The 21,605-nt window shown below is 34.4% G+C and overlaps 1 protein-coding gene across 6 annotated transcripts in view; it reads right to left on the bottom strand.

Moving 5' to 3' along the window:
- Window positions 1-2,967: 2,967 nt before the first annotated feature.
- Window positions 2,968-21,605, bottom strand: part of RIF1 (replication timing regulatory factor 1) — a 58,423-nt gene continuing 39,785 nt past the window's right edge. For 3 of the 6 annotated variants that reach the window (XM_070476221.1, XM_070476219.1, XM_070476220.1), the window contains exons 27-36: window positions 20,257-20,408; window positions 19,270-19,350; window positions 19,137-19,188; window positions 15,560-18,778; window positions 13,505-13,651; window positions 13,108-13,185; window positions 12,903-13,018; window positions 12,366-12,519; window positions 9,649-9,757; window positions 2,968-9,182 (exon numbers count right to left, since the gene is read on the bottom strand). In XM_070476221.1, coding sequence (XP_070332322.1) covers window positions 8,968-9,182; window positions 9,649-9,757; window positions 12,366-12,519; window positions 12,903-13,018; window positions 13,108-13,185; window positions 13,505-13,651; window positions 15,560-18,778; window positions 19,137-19,188; window positions 19,270-19,350; window positions 20,257-20,408 — 4,323 coding nt within the window. In that variant the 3' untranslated portion in view covers window positions 2,968-8,967. The other 3 variants (XM_070476222.1, XM_070476224.1, XM_070476223.1) reach the window with 3 other exon arrangements.

A 21,605-nucleotide genomic window follows, 5' to 3' on the forward strand; every position in this document is an offset into this window, starting at 1 on the left:
TCAAAATGGATTAAAGATCTAAATGTAAGACCAGAAACTATAAAACTCCTAGAGGAGAAGAACATAGGCAAAACACTCTCCGACATAAATCACAGCAAGATCCTCTTTGACCCACCTCCCAGAATATTGGAAATAAAAGCAAAAATAAACAAATGGGACCTAATAAAACTTAAAAGCTTTTGCAAAACAAAGGAAACTATAAGCAAGATGAAAAGACAGCCTTCAGAATGGGAGAAAATAACAGCAAATGAAGAAACAAAGAATTAATCTCAAAAATATACAAGCAACTCCTGCAGCTCAATTCAAGAAAAATAAATAAATGACCCAATCAAAAAATGGGCCAAAGATCTAAACAGACATTTCTCCAAAGAAGACATAGAGATGGCTAACAAACACATGAAAATATGCTCAACATCACTCATTATCAGAGAAATGCAAATCAAAACCACAATGAGGTACCATTACATGCCAGTCAGAATGGCTGCTATCCAAAAGTCTACAAGCAATAAATGCTGGAGAGGGTGTGGAGAAAAGGGAACCCTCTTACACTGATGGTGGGAATGCAAACTAGTACAGCCACTATGGAGAACAGTGTGGAGATTTCTTAAAAAACTGGAAAAAGAACTGCTATATGACACAGCAATTCCACTCCTGGGCATACACACCAAGGAAACCAGATCTGAAAGAGACACGTGTACCCCAATGTTCATCACAGCATTGTTTATAATAGCCAAGACATGGAAGCAACCTACATGCCCATCTGCAGATGAATGGATAAGGAAGCTGTGGTACATATACACCATGGAATATTACTCAGCCATTAAAAAGAATACCTTTGAATCAGTTCTAATGAGATGGATGAAACTGGAGCCCATAATACAGAGTGAAGTAAGCCAGAAAGATAAAGACCAGTACAGTATACTAACACATATATATGGAATTTAGAAAGATGGTAATGATAACCCAATATGCAAAACAGAAAGAGACACAGAAGTACAGAACAGCCTTTTGGACTCTGTGGGAGAAGGCGAGGGTGGGATGTTACGAGAGAACAGCATCGAAACATGTATATTATCTAGGGTGAAACAGATCGCCAGTCCAGGTTGGATGCATGAGACAAGTGCTCGGGGCTGGTGCACTGGGATGACCCAGAGGGATGGGATGGGGAGGGAGGTGGGTTCAGGATGGGGAACATATGTAAATCCATGGCTAAATCATGTCAATGTATGGCAAAAATTACTACAACATTGTAAAGTAATTAGCCTCCAACTAATAAAAATAAATGAAAAAAGAAATGCACAAGACACAACACTGAAAATCAACTGTATTTCAATTTAAAAAAAAATGAACAATTGTAGGACTTTCTCAAAACTGTTCAGCAAGCTTTCCTTATGGATTGGCTTATAAAGTTTTAGAAATAGCTGTGGGATCCAATCCTAACTTCAAGGATCTTCCTCATCTGGATCCAGTAGGCTGGCAGTTTGTGGCAAAGGCATTAAATGGGCAAAGAGTGGAGTGCCAACCAATAACGGCTTGTTGCTTCAGTGTTGAGTATCTTTTTTAAAACGCAAAAGATCTGTCATTATTTTATTGCTGTAGTAATACTGCTCTCCCTAAGCTCCTTAATTTATGTCTGGAGATACACAGCAAAGAGCACATGTAAAAATGAAGGCAGAGACTGGGGTGATGGAAAGCCAAAAATTGCTAGCAAACCACAAGAAGCTAAAGGAGAGGCATGGAATAGCCCTTCGATGGAACCAATCCTTGCTGACACCTTATCTCAGACTTCTAGCCTACAGAACCAAGACAATAAATTTCTATTATTTAAGCCTTTCAGTTTTTGATTTTTACAGAAGGCATAGTAAACTAATGACAGTTATCTTTCAACATCACCAAGTCTTACACTTTTTTTTCTTACTTAAAAGTATGAATTTACAGTCTTCTAAGCAAAATAAAAGCAAAAATAAAACAAATGGTACCTAGTCAAACTTTAAGCTTTTGCACATCAAAGGAAAACCATCATATAATAAAAAGGCAACCTTGGAATGGGAGAAAATATTTGGAAATGATGCCACCTCTAAGGGCTTAAGTTCCAAAATATACTAACAGTTCATGCGACTCAATACCAAAAAAACCAAATCACCCAATCAAAAAATTGGCATAAGATCTGGACAAACATTTCTCCAAAGACATACACGTGGCGAACAGGCACATGAAAAGATGCTCAAAATCACTAATTATTAGAGAAATGCCAAATCAAACCTACAATTAGGTAGTGTGTAAATATATAGATGTGTATATATATATATATATATATATATATATATAAATCACATACAATATTAGTAATAAAGAATGTAATATTGTTATTTGAAACAATAGGAAATATCAAAGTCAAATATTGTCTTGCATGCAGAATCTATAAAATACAAATTAATCTCTATAAAAACAGACTCATAGGCATAGAAAACAAACTTATGGTTACCAGAGAGGGAAGGGAGGAAGGGGGATAAACTGTAAGTATAGGATTAATGGATTAAACACTACTATACATAAAACAGATAAGCAACAAAGATTTACTGTGTAACACAGGGAACAATATTCAGTATCTTGTAATCTATAATGGAAATAATCTGAAATAAAATATATAAATATAAAACTGAACCACCTTGCTGTATACCTGAAAGTAACACAATATTATAAATCAACTATACTTCAATTTTTTTAAAAGTATGACTTTAGAAGTGTGTGGAACCCTTGAAACTATGAATAAAACAAGAGATCCTCTCTGGTTAGAAACAGGCCATAAAAGAGGGCAAGAATATGAATGGTTCATATGGTCATGGAGGAATACAATACTCATTTTCTGGCTGGTGTCTGAACCATTTAATTAATTTCAGGAGGCCTCACTGAAACACACAAACAAAAATTAAAAACCCAAACACCAAAGAAAAACAAGTACCAGAATTTACTTTTTTCTTTTTAAATTTTATTTCAGATTAAAGTGCATTTCTTTAAAAATGTTCCAATATCCAGTTTCGATTGGCAACTGACAACTCTCAATAGATCATGAAAGTTTTACTGTGGATCAGACACAGATTCTCTCTCCTTCAACCAGTCATAATGAACCTGAAAATACAACTTTAGTCTAGGTGTACCTGCTTCAAACATTGTATAAACATTAAACAAAACTGACTGTACCCTTATTTCCCATCTACTAGTACAGGTAATCAAGGAATGAACACATACTTCTGTGAAGTTTCAACTTAAACCATTCGACTTATCAAATATAAATACTTTTTGAATGTAAAACTAAGCTCTCTTAGAATTTATCAAGTGATGAAAACAAAATTATTATAGGGCTAATAAATGACTGATTTGGCTTCTCTCAGTTCTCTTCTAAGTGCATATTAGTCAAGTCTATCCACAAGAGGTAGTGTTTAAGATTGAAAGTAATCGATTACTCACCAACACAGAAAGCAAACTCCCACCCACCCCCCCAATTTGTTTTACAGGTGTGATTTAACTTATTAGTGCCAGATGCCTTTCCTTCACATATCACGTCCCTTAATATCCATGGCAAACACATAATAATGTTTTAAGAATTTAAGGAGAAAAAGGTATACCTAAAAAATACTAGTATCTTGTAGTATATGCATATTTGAGCAACAGTAAGACATAAATGAAAACAAGGCAACTCATTTTATAAGATAAAATCTAAATGATGGATATAGAAATTAAATAAAAAACCCTATTCTGCCAGCTAGAAGTAACCAAACTGACAACATGCCATATATGAACAAAACTATTGCTTATGTCAAGGACTGGCACAATTTAAGGGTCAGCGAGTAGTAAATATGTAATTATGTTCATTATTACAGGCCACCCAGTCTTTAGACTACTCAATTCTGCCACGATAGCAGAAAGCAGCCAAACATGTAAATAAGCACGGCTGTGTCCCCAAAAAACCTTATTTACCAACAAAACAATTTTATGCATTTTAATTTGTCACAAAATATTTTCTTTTCAACCACTTAGAAAACATAAAATTCATTCTTAGTTCCTTAAATGTAAAAAGAAGTCGCAGGCTAAGACTGCTGTCTTGTTTCCTATTATCAAAATCAACTCTTAATTCCATTTTTATAGAAAATTTCCATTCCATAAAAATAAAAAATTCTTCAGACACCTGTTAATTATTCAATTAAGTATCAAAACAGCTATTATTCTACACTCCATTTTCAGTTCCATGACACTATTTTGAAAGTAAGCTTTCTACTTGTATGCAGTTCATCCATTTAAGAAGTCAATCTTTTGTTGGAATTATTTACTGATGGGAGGTGGAGTATTAAATAATATATTTCTAAATAATTACCCAAGGGACTAATAAACTGTTATGATACTGTATTATATATAGAGTAACTCAAGGACCACTGGCTGTCAGCTACTTTCAAAATACAAAGGTAACTGTTTCTCTATACTTAATGGTCTAATTCTTTATTGCTATTTCAATCAATCTTTCTCTTCTATTCATCATTTATCAGTGCATCAATCTCAATCAACATGTACATTTGCTAATAAGCTTAGTTTCATCCAATTATAAAATGGTACACTGTGGCATAAAGATACTGTTCCCTCTATTACAAGTAGAAAACCAAAAGCTACAGAGGTTCTTTTCTTCCATGTGACATCAATTTAAAATACTGTCTTTAATTTTATAATCACAGGTAAAGAAGTTAACTTTTATTCTAATGGCATATTTCAGGGGAGTAAGCATTTACAGCTTGGCACTTAGTTTTAACTGTTCTTTGGTGAAAGGCTTGGCACAGAAAGAAAAAAAAAATGGTAAAGATCATACTGTAAAATTTAACATTCCATTCCAAGAACTAAATGAACACTCATAATTGTATTAGACTACAGATCTAATTTACAGATCTTCAAATCAAAATGACTCAGATTTTAATGGAACTTTCAAAGAGCAATATACAAAATCTGGCATATAATAGACACTATTAACTGGGCCATGAAAAACCACAAAGACCAGATGTGTTTTACATATTGAACAATCAATAAATTTTTGATAATCAGTTTTTAAAAGCCATTACTTCTGACATTTCCTTAATTAAGTGCTTTAGATGAGGGCAGTTCTTACAATAGAATTAGTTACTTTTAATAAACATGAAGGAAAATATCATCTTAAAAGAATGCCAAAAAACCCCTCATTTTTGAACATCAGACTACTCAACTCTTTCAACTCCATTTTACAACAAAATAGGAAGTTTCAATCACATACTGTCACAGCACTCACCAGAGGTCTTCAGTAAACTGAGTATCAAGGCACACTTGCCAGAACTGACTTATTACAGCACTGCTAACTTCACTGCCAAATTAACCTTTGTCAGGAATAGCCTATTTTCAATGTTTATTAATAAAATAACTAAGTCCTATAACCTAGAAGGCAAGATTTAGAGACTAAATTCATCTCTAATATTACAAAAATTTACCTTTAACAACAAAAAAACGTCAGAACATAATTCATATATACTCCTAAGACTCCACATTGTCCGAACTGCTTAATCAGGTTCTTGGTAACATAAAATACTTACTTTTATATTAAAAGGCCCCATATTAGGCAAAATCCTATCTTTAACAATTTTATTTAAATTTTTAAACTTTAATATGAAGCTTTCAAGACCAGTCGGAATCCTCAGTTCAGACATCTGAAAAAGTTTCTTAAAAAGAGACTAATTGTTATATTTTGTGGCGATAATTTTAAGGATATAAATCTGCCTGGGTTATCAAAAGCTAATTTGGATCTTGAAGCCTCTTAGACCTATGACCACAAATGCAGTACACAGACATCAGCATTTGCATGGATCACATGGGGATTCTTAGAAATGAACTATTAGGCTCTCATCACATACCTACTGAATCAGAATCTGCATTTTAACAAATACACGCAGGTTTGAGAAGCACTGTATTAAAAGTCAAGACTTCATCCTAATGTTTGTATACAAAGTATAAGACCTTTCTAATGGCTTAGGGATAAAATGGACATATGTTGTAATAACGAGCAGGCAGCTAACTCCCCTGACTCAAGCCCCAGCCTAATAACATTAACAACTGCTTTTTTTACGACCTCTAACCCTGGCTCACAAATAATCTCCCAGAAAATCAGTTATGAAGAATACTAGATAGAAACTAGGCTTTTCTTAGTGGATTATAAAGTCAAAGTCGGAAGGAATGGCATTAAAAAAAATGAGTTAAGTTTTCCCATCTTTTGTTAAATTTCAACTAAGCCTGCCTTTAAAACAGCACTCACTTTTAACTACTCATCTCTTTAAAAATCAAAACAAAACTCTACTTGTATATTTTCCACATATCCCTCCCATTTTTCCAATTTTCCCAATTTTCTTGCCTTCACTCTCACCTTTAGTCAAAACACAACTGAATTTTCTTGACATTTTTATGATTCTTAAATATAAAACACCTCTGACTACTACCAACCTGCACAGGAACAGAATCATGGAAAATTCATATTCAAATCTTATTTTTGACTACATTATTAACCTAAATCATCCTATAATCGACAAGGAAACTAGAGCAAAAGCTCTCCACTATTCAACAATGGCTTTCAAACTTGTTCAACTGCAAAGCATCTTTAATTATGTGCTCACTGAAATACTGGAAAATCATTTTTGAACATGAAAAATTATACTATGGTTCTGCATGCAACTATATTCCTTATAAATGCATAAAATAAAAAAATGACATTTGAGTGTTCTTAGTAATGTTTGTCATGTTTTATTAACCATTAGAAATTATTTGAAAAAACTTTAATGGTAAAAAGACACACCGGAGCTGATCATGGAATATTAATGCTTTTTGCTCTTCCAGAAACATTCAGGAAAAAAAATCTGCAGAAAGTTTTAAGGCAAGAATATTGAAAATAAAGAGCCCAAATATACACATAACTATATCAACTGAAGATTTAGCAAATTGGTTTTTAAATATTTTAGAATATATCCTTGTTAAACCAGGATGTTCTAAAATTAGTATCTGCACTTGCATCAAACTTGTGATTTAAGTAAATGGTATTCATTTTGGTCACATTTTCTGCTATACTGTTTCACCTTCCCAAGAACTTCAGGCCACCAGGAAGTAAGTTTAGCTCACACAAATATTAAGATATGAGGTCAGGAAATGAGTTAATTCTGGTTTCTCTCAACATACATACATATCCCTTCTACTAACACCTGTTCAATCAAAACATGCCTATTTACTCAAATAGTACTTGGGGAATAAATGACAAACAAATTAAACCAAAATTATAAGTGTTTAAATTCAAGCTACAGTCCTTCAGGTTCAATGGTCCCAGATTTTCTTTTAAAATCATCCATCCTCAGCATATAAATATCAAACTTAGACCCCAATATATTTACAATGTAATGATAACAGATTATGAAAAAGAAACCAACTTTTATCATGACTGGGTGGCGGTCCCCTTCTGGATATAAAGCTAACCAAGACACAAGGATTAAACTTGCCGTAAGTTGCTAAAGAATATGTGCCTTTTCAAGTAGGGGTGAGTTCTGAATTAAGCCTAAAACTGAGATTACTCATTCTATTTAGAAAATACAAGTGAGATATTTATTAAAAAGATGAAACAAATATGGGAAAGGCAGGCACTAGTACCAATTGGTAAAATTAAAAATGTTTTAATTACATACACCCTATTTTTTTAAACTTAATAAAACATTTCACGTATTTTAAAGAACAGTTTTCAGATTTCTCCCAAGTTTGCTTTAGGTATAGGTGGAAAGAGCAGATAAGCTCTAGGTTTCTTATGATCCAAGTTATAATGAAAATACTCAAGCTAACTCCCCATTGAAGAGAAATGTAATGAGGCACTATTTCTAGTGGCTGATCCCCTCTTTCAAACCAAAAGGAAAAAAAAGGTTATGGGAATGAATAGCAAGGTTGTCATGTAACACTTTCTCATTTCTAGTACTTGTTCTGCTTATTCAGAAAATAAACTCATGTTTAATTATTAACTAAGTACAAAACTATTTGTTGTTTTATTTTTAGATACAGAATCCTACAAATATCTGCAGCAATCCCACGAAGCACTTCTATTATCCATACTGATATCTCAGTATTCAATATATACAAAATTATGTTTCTATTAAACAAAAGTATTCACAAGAGGCTACAGAAACACTCATGCAACTAACAAAGACTGAAATTTATAAATTAAAGACTTAATCTATACATAATGTACAAACAGTCGTGCATTTTTAAATGAATAGTATATATCTCATAAGAGTATATTTTCACAGGCAAATGCTGCTGCACAAGTATTTGCTAATGCAAATGAATGGAATCACTAAATTCTGCTTTACTATTTAACTCCCAAAGTTGAAACTTTTGATTATTTTTCTTGAAAGCTGTCCAAATGAAGCTGCTGTCTGTGAAAAACATTCCAAAAAATTCTTTTGCCTCTCATTTGGGGTGTTTTACCAAGAACAAATTTCTTAAACCTCAAGCACAATAAACAAATTTAAAAAAAAGAAAAGAAAAGAAAGTATAAACATCTTATCAGTTAAGCAAAAACTTCAAATAAAAATTTTCAGTTTTTCTTAGAACAAATATATTACATAAAATGTTTCATTAAAATATGCATGAGTACATAAAACAAAATTTATGCTTTTGCTTGTAGTTTCTTCTTTCACATTTCAGTAAACTACTTTAAGTTCTGGAAAAACTATGCATAGCAGCCAAGAAAATATGTTATACAGGAAAGATTGCTCTCACTCACAAAATTTAACTGACTTAATAAGCTATTGCTCTTTAGCATTTGAAGTTACCAACTTTGCAAACATTCAGTCCAAACTTGTGCTATATTTCAGAACTTACTTTATGAGTCAACAAATCCAGTGATTTTTAAAATTTCAATTTTCTCTTAAAACACTAAAAAGAATTTTCATGGGCTGGTGACCTCCAACGTGACTGCAGATTTTTAATTATACAGTTTGCCATGCTACCAAGTTTCTCATGCATTTCAAATAGCTGGCTCCCTGAATAATTATGGAGATCTTCTGAATCTAGTTGAAGAGCAAGTGCACTAATCTGTGCAACAAGATTTTTAGATAACGGAGCTTCTAAAGTAACAGGATCAATTAAATCTAAAGGAAAGAGAAGAAAATAGCACAATTAAAATCTATTCCAGATACATCTTAACTTGCATCTCCTTCTAAGTTAATAAAAAATTTAAGTGCCTAGGTTTCAAATTAAGAGTGCACGCTGAGGTAGCCCCTGCTCAAGATTGAGAGTGAGGCTACAGAAAAATTACCATAGCTTATTCTGTGCCACTAAAGAAATCCTGACTACTTCATTTTCATGAACATAACTGGATCACAATGTTTAGTTTATATCCTCATTTTAGATCTTAATAGAATAAAAGTTGCCAATAAGAGAAAAAGCAACTGGATATACTTGAAGTCATCAGTTATTTTTTTCATGTATTTGACAACTATCACACAAAAAAATTCACAGAGCATGCTCAAATTAGAACTAAAAGCAGAGTAACAAAATATTTCTTCAATAAAGTCAACCAATCTTATAAAACTATCCTGTTTTGTTAAAATATACCTGAGGCAAGTCTTTCTTCATCAGGAGAGATAGATTTATTTTCCATTCCATTTATTGTTTTTTCAGAAATATCAAAAACTGGAATCTCTTCTAGTCCACGAGACTTCACCTTGATTTATGCATTAAGATAAGTAAAAATAAAAACAAAAGTGACAAACTGAGTTATTTTTAACAGGACTAATAATAATAAAACCACTAATACTGGAAAAGAATCTGACATACTATGTTTTACAGTCTAGCTAATATTAAGAACCCACGGTTCTACTAACACAAAAATATAACTATGTAGTGTTTTTCCAAAGAGATGGTTAAGGAATTCATATTATTTCTTAATGAATTTGTCCAGAAATATAGCCATGGCAGCCAAGAAAAATTACATTTTTGGACTTCTAAACTAAGTGTGGTTATGTTATACATCATTTAATGAGCATTTCAGCTTTTTTTTGCTAATGACTTATTACTTGATATTTATATTTATTTAGACTATGGAAATGATATTACACAAAAAACAAGTGTGAGCAATTTTCTTATTTGAGTTCAAAATGAGTCATAAAAAGAGCAGTCAACTCGCAACATCAACAACGCATTTGGCCCAGGAACTGCTCATGAACGTACAGTGCACTGGTAGTTTAAGAAGTTTTGCACAGGAGACAAGAGCCTTGAAGACGAGAAGTATAGTGGCTGACCATCGAAGTTGACAAAGACCAACTGAGAGGTATCACTGAAGCTGATCCTCTTACAACTACAAGAGAAGTTGCCCAAGTACTCAACGTCGACCATTCTACAGTTGTTTCGTGTTTGAAGTAAATTGGAAAGGTAAAAAGGCTTGGTAAGTGGGTGCCTCATGAGCTGACTGCAAATAAAAAAAAATCATCATTTTTAAGTGCTGTCGTCTCTTATTATACAACAAACCATTTCTCAGATTGTAACATGCAATGAAAAGTGGATTTTGTACAACCAGCAATGACCAGCTCAGTGGCTGGGCTGAGAAGCTCTAAAGCACTTCCCAAAGATAAAATTTTACCAAAAAAGGTCATGATCACTGTTTGGTGGTCTGCAGTCCATTTGATCCACTACAGCTTTCTGAATCTCGGCGAAACCATTACAACTGACAAGTATGCTTAGCAATCGATGAGATATACCGAAAACTGCAACCCCTGCAGCTGACACTGGTCAACAGAATGACTCCAATTCTTCTCCACAATAACATCTAACCGCACGTTGCACAACCAACACTTCAAAAGTTGAACAACTTGGGTTACAAAGTTTTGCCTCATCTGCCATATTCACCTGACCTATCGCCAACCAACTACCACTTCTTCAAGCATCAACAACTTTTTTGCAGGGAGAACAATTACACAACCAGCAGTAGGCAGAAACTATTTTCAAGGGATTCATTGATTCTGAAAGGATAGATTTTTACACTACATGAATAAACAAACATTTCTCACTGGGAAAAATGTGTTGACAAAAGTGTGTTCCTATTTTGATTAATAAAGATGTGTTTGAACCTAGTTATTAATATAATGATTTAGAATTCAAGGTCTGAAACCACAATTACTTTTGCACCAACCTACTATTTATAAAGAGGAATGAAGTACTAATACTTGTGAACCTTGAAAACACTATGTTCAGTTAAAGAAACCAGTCACGAAAGTCTATATAGAGGTTATAAGAACCCACCTTTTATGAAATGTCCACAATAGGAGAGACAAAATTAATAGTTGCCTTGGGGGTGGAAGTGCAGTGACTGATGAATGAGTAGAGAAGTTGTTTCATTTTTTAAAAGAATTAAAAATGTTCTGAAATTAGGTCTTGGTAAAGGCTGTGGTACTTTGTGACTGTACTAAAAAACCACCGGTGTGCTTTGGGTGGGTGAATTTTATGGTATGTGGCTGTACCTCAGTAAAGCAGTTTCAACTCTTCATCTTACAAAAATGCAAATCACTAATAGTTGTTGTTTTTCTTAAACTGGTTAAACGTTTTAAAAAATCAAACAAAACTAATAGTAAATCAAGGACTTTTAAGAATACTGAACTCTTCAGTAGCCTGCAAACTCTGATCTCAGAAATTCTAATAGAACACCATTTTTACTCTTTAACATACTCCATTTTTTATATATTCACAGTTTTGCCTATTGATGAATACATAAAAGGTTTCTGAATGAGTTTCAGAAGAGTTTGTAAATTCTTTTGAAACGATTTACAAAAAGTTTTCTATACGTATTTTTAGAGGGAAAAGAATCTCAGTTTTCGTAAGAATCGTAACAAATGTCCATAACATGAATTGTTTGTGTGTTAAAAGTTGAATAACAAGTTAAAAAAAAAATTTGATCACAACTGCTTTGGATATCAAAATCAAAATACTGTTAACCACAAATCTGCAAGATTTTGGAGGGGTAAATGTTTAGATTTGAACATCTAGGTTTTAGAAACAGCAGCCAGGAAACCAACCACTTATTTGGTAGACATAAAAGATGAGCTAGAAAAGTAGAATTCAAAGAACAAAGAGGTGTAATATACAGTAACAGTACAAAATAAATAAACTTCTCTGTGGAATTATAAATCAACCTTTTAAGTTACTCTTGACTGCAGGGGAAAGGAAGTTAAGGCATCATACAATATGAGCTTTAAAAGCAAGAATACTCGAAATGCAAACTTCTGGAGTTGTACTGTTTGATCATTTACTCACACACAATTTAACATCTACGTCTTTACCTGTTGCTCATGATATATTCTGAGAGCCTTTTTCACGTTAGACACTTTTGGAGAACGGATAGGAAGAGTTTTTATTTCAGATGCTGTAAGGGTACTCAAATCGCCAATTGTTTTTATATTCTTGGCTCTAATGAGCTGTCCCAGTCCTCTTGCCCTAAAGAGATAAGAGAAACAGGAAAAATGTCACAAAGTTTTATATTTTCTATTTGTAAGGGCCTGTCCAATTGATTTTCCTGATTTAAGCTCAATCATAACAAAATTTACATAGACACACCTATCCCACAGAGGATAGATATCGTGCATTTAAAACAAAATTTGAATCTTATTTATATGCCTGGCTCAAGCAAGATTAACCGTTCAATACTTCTATTACTGCCCTATCTCAATCATCGTCCCAGCTGTATTTTCATTTACTTCTAAAATTAAATGTATGAAAGTATGGATAATCAATTCTAAACATGAGAAGCCTGATCATTTAAACATCCCTGTTAACAAAGTGGCATCTCTAGGTATAGACCAATATAAATAACCACTTACCACATGTTGGATGTAATCTGAGGTAAAATGATGTCAACTGGTGCTACACAGTTCACCAAAGCAGGGTAAACACTTTCTGTTGGGCATGGCACAGATTCCTTAGACATTTCTGCAATCTTAGAATAAATTTCAAAAGCTGTTAAACAGAGGTCACATAACTGAACATGAAAATATAAAGTTGCATGAAAACTAAAGCACTTCTTACTAAACACTTCTTTGAGCTCTTAAATTTAGAGCTACGTGATCCTGGGGACAGAAATCCTTTGGCTGAAGTGGTATTATGCTAGACAGAAGAAAGGAGAAAAAAAAACTCAGAACCCTAGGTAACTATAATTTTACAAGTTTATTTTCACAACTGACAGACTGCAGTCATATTTTACAATTTTCAAAAATGTAAAATGTAATAATACTACTGGATCAACTACTTGCTTGGCTCATCAGTGCCTCTTACCACCTCTTCTCTTCATCTCTGCTTACCAAGTAAGCAGACAAAAGAAAAATATATCCAAACAAAGTTTTGTTTCTTAAAAAGTTAATATTAAGACAAATTGCTCTATGCAATTCTGTGTTTGCATATGTATTTTTTAAAGCCTACAGCTTACCTTAGATTGCACAGTAGGTGAAGTTTTAACACTTTTTACCATGAAAGAACTATTTGAAGAATGGCACCTAACAATAGGGCATCGCCTATCAATGTCATCTGCCAATCCTGCTTGGTATATAGGATCTGCAAAGGAGACACGGCGAACCTAAAAACATTTAAGTCATGTTTTTATTTTTAAAAAGTTAAAAAAAAATAATACCATAAATTCTCATTTTTAGCCAAAAATAGCATGTACGTTTAGGGGTCTAATTTATCTCACTAGAAGCCAACTGCACATAGCTGCAGTTGTTCCTGGTGATTGTTTTCACAAATATTACTTAAGACCAAGGGTCATTCCAAGTATCCATGGTCTAAACTGTCTGCAAAGTACAGCAACAAGGAGAATGAAAGGATAGTGGCAGAAACTTAATGAAATTGCATGTAACAGTTACAAGTATACAAATTTCTACTAACCTCACAGGCTTACTGCAGACCACAAAGAATGAGGTAAAGAGGCAGAGACAGTACTAACTGGCCTCTGGTATACCTTAATAATCTTAGTTCTTAATTCTTTGAGGGTACCAGAGTCACAGCAATGGGGTGGGATTTTTTGTTAAAACAAAAACAAAAAACAAAAGCTTAGCCCAGCTTGAAGTTATTTGGCCTTTTCTAAACTATTCAGTTACTCAGCTATCTGATAAAAGTACCCAACGGAGCACATAAAACCATAATATGTATATAAATGTTTTATTCCCAAAATATTGAGAACTTTTTGTAAATATCTGCTATAGAAAACTATCATATGTAAATAAAGATTAAACATGAGTTACTATCAAACAAAACATGACTACAGTTAACTGGTATTAACAATCTAGTGTATACTGAAGACATCATTTCATCTTCATAAATTTTTTAAGAACTTCTATGGCCTATTTGAACCTAAGATTAAAAAAAAAGGTAAAAGACTCAAAAGCAAAGCAAGAGCAAACCAAAAACCCTCAAGTATTAAGTCTTCCTAAGAATTAATCTCTGAATTCTCAAAATAAAAGTTTTTAGTATATTTTGGGAAAGTTTTCACAATGTGCTGGCTAAAGGCAAAATTACGTGTCAGTATGATTTTATCTACATATACATGTTTGTATACATAAACACATATATTCCACAGTAAATGGTAGGTCCAATTTCAAAATTAAGGAATGCTCACACAGTACCTTTATAAAACAGCTAGTTATAGAGGATAAGTGGAGCTATGTAAAGCACATGCAACTTTTCCTTTCTAAACCATGTGCAAGTCACAGGGTCAGAGACTAAAGCAGATACATAGGTAATCCATATGTGTACAAACTAAAGTATTAAAATGTAGTGAAGATGAGGACATTAACAAAATTAATCACAAATGAAATCATATTCAGAAATTAATGAAGGCATAGCCTAAGGACATTTTTTTAAATTAGAAAAGGTCTAAGTTTATGTAAAGACTTAAATGTAAACAAGACAGCATAATGTCCTAGCACACAGTAAGTGCTAACTAAAGCTCCTTTATCGGTTTCTGTTTCCTTGTGTATTATAGAAGAGCAGAAAAAAAAAAATCACCATGAGAGATTATCAATTTTGCAAAATGTGAAAAATGGTGATGGTTGCATAAAGATTTACAGTTAAGTGTTAGGCTTCCCTGGTAGCTCAGTCAGTAAAGAATCTGCCTGCAGTGCAGGACACCCAGGTTTGACCCCTGGCTCAGGAAGATTCCCTGGAGAAGGAACTGGCAAACCACTCTAGTATCCCTGCCTGGAAAGTCCCATGGACAGAGGAGCCTGGCAGGCTGCAGTCCATGGGGTTGCAAAGAGTTGAGCACAAATGAGCAACTGACACCAGGTCCTGAAATAAAGGAATACCTAAAGGGCTTCAGTTTTTTTTCTCAACATCTCGCCTTCTACCTGCCCTTTTCCCTGTCATAGTATATATTCATAATGAATGGTCATATAAGCCTAATATTCTCTCATTCACTAAGTATCAACCATATGGCCAAAATATTCCAATTAAACTTGGACTAATATTCAGCCTCAAATCCCCCTACCTTGTGAACAGGTGACGAGATTTCATCTTCTTGGGGTCTTTTTAGTCCTCTCTTTAAAATGCTGGTGGATGGAGAAGCCAAAGGAGACCAGACACAACGTGTGTGCAGGCCACTAGGACTCTCATTTGCTGACATGAATAAAGGATCAATATCCTTTAGCTTTTGAGGAGATGTATTACTGTCTTCTGATATCAGTTCAGAAACACCTGTTTCAGATGTCAGAGGTTGTGGTATCTCCTCTACTTTCTCTGAAGTATGGTGAACTTCCGGTAAAGTTTCATTACTTTCCACCACCATTTGATTGTCATCTAGTTGTGTTTCCTCCAATTTATTAGGTTCAGTATTCATTTCAGTTTTATTAGGGTCAACCTTTCCTTCTTCAGTGATCATCTCAAGTGTGTCGGGAACAAAGCTATCGACTTCTACATCTAACTCCTTTGTTTCAGCTTCTATAGGCAGAGCAGCTTTGGTAGTTAAATCTTCATCTTCTGTTTCAGAGACATGGTCAGATTCAGTAGTCACCTCACCAACCACTGTTTTTTCACAATTTTTTATTTCAGTGTTCACTTCTTCAGATGAGCCTGGATCAGATTCATCACTTCCTCTGCCTAGCTCCCCAACTGCTACTTGTTCAGAGAGCTGTACCTGAGCACTCACTTTCACAGGTGTCAGATTATCAGAATAATCAGGAGCTGAATTAAATTCCTCAGTTACTGCTTCATCGGCTTTCAGTTTTTCAGGTGCATCCATTCCTTCACTGTTTTCCTGTGTTACTTCTTTTTCTGAAATACCAGTTTTGACAATGTTTTGTTCTGAGAGGCCAGATTCAGACTGATCATTTTCTACATTCAATTCCACAGCATCTACTTCTTCTGGATTTGATTCTGCATTTGATTCAACATTAACAATGTTCTCTGTATTCAATTTCTCTTTTGGGGTGGCCTCTGGCTTTTCTTCTTTGGTGTCCAAAGTAAAACATTTCAGAGAAATATCTTTGGAAACATCTAAATGTGGGTCAACAGTTTTACATTTCTTATTAGATGGCTCCTGGCTTTCTAGAAATATTGCTTCCTCAGAATCCCTACCAGAAGTTTCTTTAAATTTTACCATTTCAGAAGGAAGAAAGCTTTGAGTAGTATTTTCTTTCAACTCAGTTTCAGATACAATTAATGAGTCATTAGTAGTATCATTCTCTTCCTTGAGATCCAAATGAAAATTCACACTGTGATGCTCATCTAAAAGTTTTACCTCTGAGTACAGATCAGCTTTTGAAGTTTCTGAAATAGATACAGGTGTTTCCATATCTGTCTTTTTTGTTTCATTGACTTTTACATCATAATTTTCTGTATTTTTTAACCCAATAAATGACTTTTCCTGAGGCTGTGATTTTTCTCCACAACAATCACAACCTTTAGATCGCCTCACCCTTCTACTTCTCTTGTGTTGGCATTCTACTGTCTGAAGAGTTTTTTCAGAAAGCAAAGAAATGTCTGGTGTCCCTATTTTTGAGGATTCCACCACGCTATTTTCTATAGAATCTCGCTTATGTAACCTCTTATTGGCATTTCTAGTCCTTAGATATGATTCTGGTACAGAAGGATTTGAAAAGGAATGTTCTGCATCTTTGTTACTTTTTCCCTCAGAAGTATTCAATACATCATCAGAAACTTGTAATAAATCTGAAGATACTGTAGAATCTTGAAGAGTTACAGTATTACTTTCATCTCTTTTTTCACAGATTTGAGATTCTATATCTTTGTCTACTTCAGAATTCTCTTTATAATCATGTGTCTGATTTTCAACTTTTATACATTCCTGATTTACCATTTTCTCTTCTTGATCTTCAATGTCAACACTGTCACTGCTTTTGTTCCTCCCTTTTCCAGATCTTTTCTTTTTAGAACCTTCTTCTTTTGCCTCAGAACTATCAGATTCTGAGTTTTCAATGCTGGAAAGTAAACCCTGGGATGCTCTTCTGGTTTGATATCGTGTTCGTCCCCTTACTGGTTTCTCAGAGGATTTATCTGCAATGTCCTGCACACCATCTCCCTCGGATTTAGTATTCTCAAGATCTGGCTTTCTTCTATTTTCATCAATTTCAGCATTAGCACTGGTCTCCCCAAAAGCCTTCTCGTGTATATTATTTCCTTTGTCAGCTAAGTTTTCCTGTACACATTGCTCAGAAATCAATTTGTGCTTAGGTAAAACATCATCTTTTTCATGTAATGGACTCTTCTGCACAGTCTTTTCTTCTTCTTTACGTCTTTCCCTTTTTTGATGATTATTTTCTTTATCTTGGCTATCAGTGGTTGGTTCTACTGTTTCTGAACGACGCCTTAAAGATCGCCTAAGGGTTTTCTGATTTGGAGTTACCTGAATATGATTATCCTCATTTACTGTCTGATCTGTTATTATGGCTGGGGGTGTATTTTCTTTGGATTCCAAGTTATTTTCTAAGGTTCTCTCTTCTACAGTATTGTTTTCTAATAATACAGTATTCTCCACTGTTGATTTAAGCATTGTATCCTCATACTCCACTGTAGGTTCAGAGAGATGAACCTGATTATCTAACACACATTCTGTCTGATTAAGCAACCCAGGTGGGTTATTATCTAAGGCTGTCGTGCCATCAACAGATTCTCGAGTACTTTTCTCTTGTTCAGATCTCACTACGGGTTTAGACTTTTTACTCCCTGTTGGTTCAGGTTTACTTGACCTTCGGCTTGATCTCTTAGTCCCATGCATTATTTTCTCAGAGTCAGATTTGGAAAGAGCCACTTCTCTTTTGTTTGCTTTTGATGGATTATCTGTTTTAGCCATGCCTTCCGGGTTATTTTTCACTATTACAGTTGATGACATATTACTCAAGGGTGAGGGACTAAAAGGTCTATTTTCTGAACCATCAAACTTTTCCAAAGTAATAAAGGATTGCCTTCGACTTGTAGGCTGTAAGGGAGCTCCAGAAATGGCGGCATTAGAAACTGAGCTATTGCTGACATCAAATGGATTTTCTGTAGTAGATGCATATTCAGTTGATTTCTTTGAAGCAATTAAAGCTTTCTTTCTGGTATCATTATTACTGCTCAGTATTTTTGGACTGGTTTCCTCAATAGAACCACACTCATTATTCAAAAGGGAAGCCTTTTCAAGATGTTCATCCATACCGCAGTTTTCCATGACATGTTGAGGAACGACAATGTCATTCTCCTTTTGTTCCTCCTGCACAAAAATGTACACATATATACAGATTAACCAGCAAACAAGTCAGACTTTCTGAAGAAATTCTGTTTAAAACTTTAGCAATTCCAAGGGCAATCCAACTTTCAACATTTTGCAAATATCCCAAAGGCGATGTTCATTAATTTGTGCTTCCAATTTAAGTATTCAATAAAGAAAAATACATTTAAACAAACATGCACTCACAGAGATACAGATCCACACACAGAACAACTATAATTCTGCTAAAGACTGCTAAGGAGAGCTAAGACATTATAGAACAAAACTTAACATTAATATAAGAGACTCAGTAGTGGAAAGCTGATTTGAAAAACCCAAAAATATGAAAATAACAATATACCTTAAATATCATCTTGGAGTCTTTTGATTTTTCAATTGAAGTAGAAATTTCCCTGAAATAAATAAGTGTGCAAATTAGAATACTGCTAATAAGGAACCAGAAAATCAGTTACTTCAGCAACTTCTATACTTACATAGATTCTTCCTGACTATATTGAGAAAATAAAGTATCTTGTGAAACATCCAGATTATTATACATGGCAGGAATATCACACCTGAAAAAGATTTTAAGACTAACTTTAATATTGTGTCTATTAAGTCTCTCAATTATGTCTGACTCTGCATCCGCATGAACTGTAGCCCACCAGACTCCTCTGTCCATGGAATTCTCCATACAAGAATACTGGAATGGATAGCCATTTCCTTCTGGCAGGGGATCTTTCTAACTCAAGGATCAAACCTAGATTTCCTGCATTGCAGGCAGATTCTTTACTGCTTGAGCAACCAGGGAAGCCCCCTGAGAGTACCCTGAATAGCAAGGAGATCAAACTACTCAATCCTAAAGGAAATCAACCCTGAATATTCATTGGAAGGACTAATGCTGAAGCGGAAACTCCAATACTTTGGTCACCTGATGCAAACAGCAGACTCACTGGAAACGACCCTGATGCTGGGAAAGATTGAGGGCAGGAGAAACAGGGGGAAACAGAAGATGAGACAGATGGATGGTATCAACGACACAATGGACATGAGTTGGAGCAAACTTGGGGAGACAGTGAAGGACATGGAAGCCTGGTGTGCTGCAGTCCATGAGGTTGCAAAGAGTTAGACATGACTTAGCCACTAAACAACTTCAATATTTGATATTCTTACAACTAAGCTTAACTAGTTACCTTTTAAGAACAATATAAAATCAAGTCTTAGATACCTATTTCCCAGATTTTCCATGAAACCATTTCCCTGATCTTTTAAGACCTTAATAAACAGATTCAGTTTAGGAACATTGGTGCATTTCAAGATAGCCTAATACACTATGAAATGTAGCTATGTACAATCTTTTTGACATTTAAAATATAGTACAATATACCAGTATCTTAGTCCTAAATTCAAAATTATGGTTTGCTGCATGAAATCTAAATCTAAGCACAGAAAACTCAATTCAAGATAAAGGTACTACAAACCTTTTTGTTTTGAGTACTTCTTTCTGGTGTTCAGTTAGTATTCTTTCCTTTGTTTCTTTTCCTTCTGGAGGTATAAACACAAAGTCGGTAGACTTTTCTTCTTCCAAAGACATTTCACTCTTTGCTTTTGGAGTTGAAGACTCTAGTTTCAACTGGAAATTGAAACAGTAAATGCACATTTTGAGTTTCTAAATTATTTTCCAATACATCAATCAATCTCTCTTTGGTACTCTGATAATGGTTTTGATGATGACTAGGAAGTTTGAAGTTCAAACCTATAGAACATTCCTGGATAATTACAATTAGTACAATGTCCCTAGTTTTTCATTCTGCCTGTATTAAATACTCAGAAAATAAAATTACACCTCTTTGGGTGTTCATTGGAAGGACTGATGCTAAAGCTGAAACTCCAATACTTTGGCCACCTCATGTGAAGAGCTGACTCACTGGAAAAGACCCTGATGCTGGGAGGGATTGGGGGCAGGAGGAGAAGGGGACGACAGAGGATGAGATGGCTGGATGGCATCACCGACTCGATGGGCATGAGTTTGAGTAAACTCCGAGAGTTTGTGATGGACAGGGAGGCCTGGTGTGCTGTGATTCATGGGGTCGCAGAGTCGGACACGACTGAGCAACTTAATTGAACTGAAGAAGTAGGCAAATGTGTGCTTACCAGGGAAGCATGGGCAAGTATGTTTTTCAGCCCAACATGCAGAAATCAAGTGGTTTGGCAGGAAAAAAGTACATCTGTGATTTCAAGTTGAAGCACAAACTACTCAAGTTGCCAAAATCATATGCCCGACATACTAATATTGGTACCCAATGTCACTTTTATAAATTTCAGCACAGCTGTTTTCATTTTACTTTATAATGCTACAAGACTATGTCAAAGTTATTCTTTAAAAATATTTTTCTTTCATTTTCCCAGAGCCATGGTCTCAAGATTCTAGAATAACCCCTTTACTGGAGGTCTTAGAAGAAGGACTATCTGAAACTTGGTTAATTTGCCACTAATTATTAGATATATAGTTTTACATATGAGGTTATGTCAAATGTCTTATGTAGGCATTCTCTTTCTTGTCAATAAAAGAAGTTTTAAAATATTTTCCTTTCATCCTACCTAAGTTATTCAAATCTAGTTTCATTCTATCTAAAGAGGGTTACTGCCTGGAGTAATTATACTAAATAAACACTCAGTACTATGCAGATGTAACTTTACTAAGAAGTAATCATTTCCCAAAGTGTCAAAATTTCCATACCATCTTAATAGTCTTTGTAGGCCAAACTATATTTCCCTACAATCCCATCATTTAGTTTTTAACAGCTTTTTCTTCCAGTTAGAAGTTGTA

The sequence above is a fragment of the Odocoileus virginianus genome, chromosome 13, assembly GCF_023699985.2.
Source record: "Odocoileus virginianus isolate 20LAN1187 ecotype Illinois chromosome 13, Ovbor_1.2, whole genome shotgun sequence".
Classification (NCBI taxonomy): domain Eukaryota; kingdom Metazoa; phylum Chordata; class Mammalia; order Artiodactyla; family Cervidae; genus Odocoileus; species Odocoileus virginianus.